Here is a 6,684-nt window from a genome sequence, read left to right on the forward strand (position 1 = left end):
GGAAGAACTGAGAACTTGGAGACATGAAATTTGATATTAAAAAAATGTGTAGGAAGTCTGAGCTTTACTCAGAGGGAATAAAAATATGAAGGCAAAAAAAAGAGAGAGAGAGAGAGAGAGAGAGAAAACAAAAGCAAAACAAAACTACATTTTTGAAAAATCTCACCAAAGGAAACTCGAGACATAACAGAACAAAAACAGCAACATTCCAGAGGAGAAATAAAAGGCATTGCTAATTCAGGGACACACACACACCCAACACACACACTGGGCTAGAAGAAAAAGGGACTTAAGCACTCAGCAAGAACAGAAACTGAACTTTGTGAGTGTGGTTAGTAACCTGTCAAGAAATGTCAAAGAGACCTGCAGCCACAGTCTCATTTTTTATGATGTAACTGACTCACTGTCCTGCCCTCAGTAAAGGAGTGGTCAAAGAAAGCAGGCGAGCCAAGAATCCTTTGAAGAAAGATCTTTGATGCCGACTTCATTTTTCCTCTATTATCTAAGGTCGTTCACCATCGCTTCTGCACCAGCGACTGAAGAAATATACTGGGGTATCAAACATCTCTGCATTTACAGTATGTGTAAGCTTTACACATCCTCAAACTACTCCATATTTAAAAGTCTTATTGACTAAGTAAATCATTAGATTGTGAATATGCAGGAGAGAAAGTTAAACCAACAGATTAGTCCTGATTCATTCCAATCTAGGTCACAGGTATGGACAGAAAAAAGCGACTTGCAGCCATTTGAATCTCCCTGCTAGTTTGGTGTAAGTCTACTAACATCTTTTATTTTTAATTCATACGATCGTTTTGAACCAAAGCCATTTAATAGAAATATTCTTATGAGAAAACTTTCTGCATCAGAATTGAAGAGACACCAATTTAAATGACAACTGATTGTCTTAAATTATGCAAGTCGTTAAGTAATGAGGTGCAGCAAATACAGCACAAATGTTTGTGCAGTTATTTTGAATGTCAAATTAAAAAAAAGACTAAATTGGACAATAATAATTGGCATTTTAGGCACGAATAGTGAGATAGAAGGAATTCAAAAGTAAGAAAAACTGACAGGTAACATAACTAACAAAACCAGTTGCTACTGGTTATTAATCCCTTGTGCTAATTTTTTTGTAACACAATTGATGCAAAAGTTTATTCTATAGCTTACATTTTAAACACTATCTGTAGTGGAGAAGTTTTGAGTCGCCCTCAAAACAAAAATGTGGTGTTGACCCAGAGAGGCCCGAATTCAAAAGCACTCCACACTTCTCAGATTTTATTTGTAAAGATTGATGTATGTATGAATAATTTTCCCTCCAAATCACAATATGAAAACGTATTGCAGTATGTGGACTTGAAATGTGAGAAAATATGAAAAAGTGTCTTTTGTTGCATCTGTGGACCAGTGTAAAAAAAATAAAAAATAAAATAAAATAATGGCAAAAACTCATCTATTTTTGCAATTTCACTGCCTCAAAAGTGAAGCCAATTCATTTTGTGGACTTATTTTACATTTTCCAATAAAACGACTTGAATCACAATCTGCAGCTGCCCATATTGTTAAATCATTTATCTGATATGAAGACAGAGCCGTAATAAGGAGGAACCGAGATAAGGTACAGTTATAAGGGAAAACAGTTTTCTTTTTTTAGATTGAAAGTCAGAGCAGGATCTGATTGCATGTAAAATTTAAAGAAGCCAATAATATATAAAAGTTGATTGGCAAACGGCTGTTGCCTCATTCCGACCTGAGTTTTTTTTTTTTTTTTTCTGGATGGGGCTTGAATGTTCTCCCTCAGAGTAAAAATGACTATTAGGTTAACTGGGTTTCCTAATCTGCCCTAACAGATGAATTGGTGCTTGATGGGGAGATTTGGATGCAAGTTTGACAAGTTTATTGTCAAACTTTTTTTTCTCCATCCAATTAGATATAGAAAGTCAAGACAATGATTACATTAAATTAGCCATTACAGTGGTACATTACAGTGAACATCTACCTATGAGCTACTGTTTCGATGGCTGTGTTTTATTTTATTAAATAAGTCAAGGTGGAAAGGACTGTTCAGCTCAATTACCACAGCCCTGTAATGGTGTTTTAGATTACAGAAAATTCTTCTTGAAGTCTTCTATGTTGATAAAATTGCCAGGCTTTTGAAGCATCTGTGGACTCAGCCATTTGAAAGACAACCCAGCAGGGCCTCGCTAAGCCTCTCAAACAATTGCCTCTCGATATCCACAGCAATTTTATCTATTTTACCCAATCGTGTTAGCACTGAGGACAACCTGCTCTGGGTTGTTAGCTGCTGTTTGCCAAAACGTTTCAAATATTCATGCTCTGCTGGTGATGGAATTAACTTCTCGGAGGTGCTAAAAGGATCACTTTCACTGGTAAATCTGTTGGTCTGGGAAAACGTAGGACGGAGAGGGTACGTTTTTATGCCTGCTCCGCTGAGGAGCAAATCTGCAAGCAAACAAGTTACCACTGGAGGAAGCTAAAGGTTTTAAGATATGGTTTAAGGAGGGAAAAGAATAAAAAATTGAAATGTTAAGGAATGAAGATTTTTTTTTTCAATTAAATGGCTCAATAAAGAACACCGAGAGAAACAATCCGCCGTAGACACCGGTCCATCACAGGGCAATGCTTGCACAAAAAAACACAAAAAAACTTTAAGAGAAATATGTGAAATATCCTTTATGTACCTCATAAACGTAACTTTGTCCTAATTGTCAGGAACAAATTTTAATTGGTCAATAAAGTATGTACTGTAGATGATTATTAGGACTGAAGGAGTCGAAAGGCCAAAGAAACACAATCAGTTTGTCTCTGAGTTGGCACCCAGGTCAGGTCAAAGAGGGAAGTGGAGTTTGTGAATGTTAATAGGATTTGCTGATGTGCGTTGTGTCTCGTTAAAGAAGAAATGTCTGCGGGAAAATTGTGCATGTGAAAGATGGTAGAACGAGTTAGAAATCTAGAAAGGAATTGGATGAATCTGGTTTTAAATGTTAAAAAAGCATTAGGAAGTCTGATTATTATGGACAAAAGCCACTAGAGATGTGTTAGAATCCACAGAAATCAATGCTACCAACAACAATCTTTCAAGCCCACACAAAACTCCTCTGCCAAGAGAAAAGTCCCCGTGCTGCCGTCTGTGCCTCAAGTGAAGAACCAAACTTACATCTGCAGCAGGGCTGCAAAATATTAAAACAAGGAGATTCAATGTTTTTTTGTAAAATATTTTCAGAAACATCTGTTAGGTTTGATCAAATTGTTCTCATCGGTCAGCAAAGTCCAGCATCAAGTGTAAAGCAGGGAAAATTCATCGTTGGCTCTTCCAAAACAATACTGTACCATAATTGTTTCCAAGCATTTCATCACAACTACATAGTGATGTTATATATATATATTTTTGTATATTATCTGCTGCAGTTTGAAATCTTTTGTCTCCACCAAATCAAGAACATACGAAAAAAAAAACAAACAAAAAAACAATCCAGATGGAAATCTCTGACCCCTCAGAAGCCTAACTAAGGGAAAGAACTGAGTTTGACAGAAACTACACAGCATTGCTACTGTAAGGCCAATCTACTGCTGATTTCTGAAGTCACCAAGCAGATCATTATGTTACAATTCACTGCTCCGCTGCTTTGAAGGGCAGGCATTCAGGAAGCCAATGAAAGGCAGAGGGAACAATATGGAGAAGTACTTGAAGAATACTGGAGTAAGGATTGGGAAGCAAAATGTGAGGCCATTCAGGTGGCATATAAAAAACTTCCAGTCCGCTCTGTATAGGATCAGCAACCAGGGGCGTGGATGGCTCTTAAGTCCGCATAACAGATTTCTGCCTGAATGTGTGTATACATAATTTCCTCTGAACAGCCAAGCCTCTCGTCGCTCTGTTTAAGTAGCTATCTTGCTTTCAAATTGTGTGTTCATAAATGTTGGTCCTCTGATGCTACAGAGGACCTTTGTGACGCTGATCACCTAAATTTTACTAACAGATTGTTACTTCAAAAACCATGTACAGAATTTTTTTATACAAAATTCTCGAACGCATGCATTCATTTGAAGCAACGTGAGGCATCTTTACCAAAAAAACAGAGAGAAAATGCTAAAAATGTGCAAAAGCAATTGCACAAGCCAGATCATAACTCAAGAACAGCGGTATGAAGGCATAATATGGGATTTTTTTCCAATGACATGATTGATTGTAGACTTTTTTGCTACATTGAAGAGTCAAATGTGAGGTCAAGCCTCAATAAATGCCTCCAAAACTTACTACACCGAAGAGACATTAAGGTATTGCTTTTGTTGCTAAAACTCGGCCAATATCATATCTGTTAGATGCCCTAAGTTGCATCTTTTTTTGTGGTTCTGTTATTTTCTCATATGAGCCAAAGAGGAAATCAATACATCTGGAATCTGAAAAAACACACATTTGTTCCTTGTAAAATATTCTGTTAAGGTACATAGATTTGTCGGATAACTTTGGATATAGAAAGATTCTTGTAAGACACAGTGGTGCAGGGAAAAAACAACTATTTATTAAATTGAATAAAGGTACTCGACAAAAACAAAAATGAAGACGGAAAACAAAGAACAACGACTGGGCCAAAGGATTGTGGAGGCAGCAGAGATTTTTTAAGATCTACACACACACACCCACACACACACTAATATCAGCACAGAAACAGCCACCAGTATACATCTCCGCACCAACTCAACTTACATGACCCTCAGGTGGGTCTGATGGGCAATTTCCACTCTAAATTAGAGATCTTTGCACCGTATGCGTCTAAAATGTCATTACCGATGCAAATATAGTGAAATCAGCCATTAGCAACAGGAACCTTATTAAACTAATTACACAAGAGTGCACCACCCAGGCAAGTGGCCTGAACAGCGTCACTAAAACTAATAAACTAATAAACTTTTAGAATCCACTAAATACACTAATCCATCATGCCATTCTCTAGATCTTACCTGCTTCTTTCTTGACCAACATCTGGATGACTGGCAGTAGGTCCTGGATGTAGCTGGAAAACATTTTTGTGCATCGTCAATACATAGCATAATTACATTATGTACATAAACAATATTGAAGCATAAAATATCATCAACATTCTAAAATAGTAGATACTCACACACAGTCCTCATCACGGACATCAGGACGTTCCTGAAGATTCTGATTGACACAAATGTGACTCCCATTCTGTGGAGTGTCTGTGGAAATAAATGTAAAAGCAAAAAAATATTGTAGCAAATATATCGCTTTCTCAAAAATAAGTTAAAATTATTCTCAACCAGCCATTGTACAATCGGGAATCAACACAGTGACTGTAAATAATACATACCGGCTTCATGGCTCCGTCCCCATATCCGTCCTCCGTCCGCCATGTTGTCTACTGCTTTCCACACTCTGCCTTGCTGTACTGCGTTATAACAAAATAAACAAAATAACGAGAAAATCAGTTTTCCTTACAAATATGCGAGTGTTCACTATTGACTAAATGTGAAATCATAACCTACTGAATTTCTCTTCGTCCTGGTGGACTCCGTAAGAGCACCTCGGCACCATGGTCTGAGGCCTGGTTGTTGAGGCTTGGCCATTTTTCAGGTCTGAAAAAAAAATAAAAAAAGAGTTCAGAACATCACATGTAATAAAAAATACAATACGAAATCTCACCCTACACTTGTTTTGGCATATAAAAACGACAGACCGCTTTCTGTAAAAAACAAACAAAGCAACTCGCCTCGCTGCCCGTGCTCGTTATTCATAAAAGCTTTCTTATCGTGAGTTCGGCCTTGTTGGACCGCCGCGGTGTCATCTGTTGTTTTCCGCCGGAACATTGCTTAATATCAAAACGATACTGAAAAGGTAACTCCGTGAAATAGGACTTTTTCCACCATTTCACACAACGCACGGGCATTTTCGTTCATGTTGGGTTTAGCAGTAGCCGGTGCAAATCTTCCTCTGGAGTTTAATGGCGGGTGCTTGACCGACTATGAAAGCGCATTACTGCCACCAACTGGACTGGAGTGTTAAATGAAAGTTGACAGAAAAAATACATTCTAAAAAGTTATTTTTTCAAAAGTTACGTGACAGTATATTTTATTTTTATTATAATTAATTCCTCAAATGTTTTTAAATGTATAGATGTTTATTTACTCAATTCTACTTTGAGCTGTCTCCTTTTTTGTTTATATAGAATATGATTCATAATCTGTGAGTTATATTTAGTGCTTAACTAACAAAACTTTTGAAAAAAGAATACAAATGTCAGAAGGTATCACATACTTTCAACCATTAAACTCAAGAGTTAAGCAACTGAATACTGATAAATCACCTGTGGAATGGTGTCACTACCACTCCAATATCAGTGAACATTAACGTTAGTTTGATTATTATTCACAAAAATACTTTATATACAATGAACCACTCTGGAACATGTTTATTATTATTATTATTATTATTATTATTATTATTATTGATTAAGTTGTGTGGGAGGAATGTCAAAGTAAGATCACAAACAAAAGTCTATTGTATGTATTCATGCATATTCTTCTTTTATATCATCAATTCAACCTAAGTTTTTCAGTGCTCTTAACACACATGTAAAATATATTTTAATGGATAAGATAGATTATTGTTTTAATATTCTTTCTCCAAACATACTTCTT

General features: G+C 36.5%; 1 protein-coding gene across 1 annotated transcript in view; it reads right to left on the bottom strand.

The window, feature by feature from the left end:
• Positions 1-6,092, bottom strand: part of LOC106964719 (uncharacterized) — a 28,779-nt gene extending 22,687 nt beyond the window's left edge. Inside the window, exons 1-5 of the mRNA XM_015060389.1 lie at positions 5,796-6,092; positions 5,533-5,622; positions 5,358-5,435; positions 5,148-5,226; positions 4,987-5,039 (exon numbers count right to left, since the gene is read on the bottom strand). Of these exons, the coding sequence (XP_014915875.1) occupies positions 4,987-5,039; positions 5,148-5,226; positions 5,358-5,435; positions 5,533-5,622; positions 5,796-5,853 (358 nt within the window). The 5' untranslated portion in view covers positions 5,854-6,092. The remainder of the gene's footprint in view (positions 1-4,986; positions 5,040-5,147; positions 5,227-5,357; positions 5,436-5,532; positions 5,623-5,795) is intronic.
• Positions 6,093-6,684: the final 592 nt, after the last annotated feature.

The sequence above is a fragment of the Poecilia latipinna genome, unplaced genomic scaffold, assembly GCF_001443285.1.
Source record: "Poecilia latipinna isolate Pla-1442-1.1 unplaced genomic scaffold, P_latipinna-1.0 Scaffold1708, whole genome shotgun sequence".
Taxonomy (NCBI): Eukaryota; Metazoa; Chordata; class Actinopteri; order Cyprinodontiformes; family Poeciliidae; genus Poecilia; species Poecilia latipinna.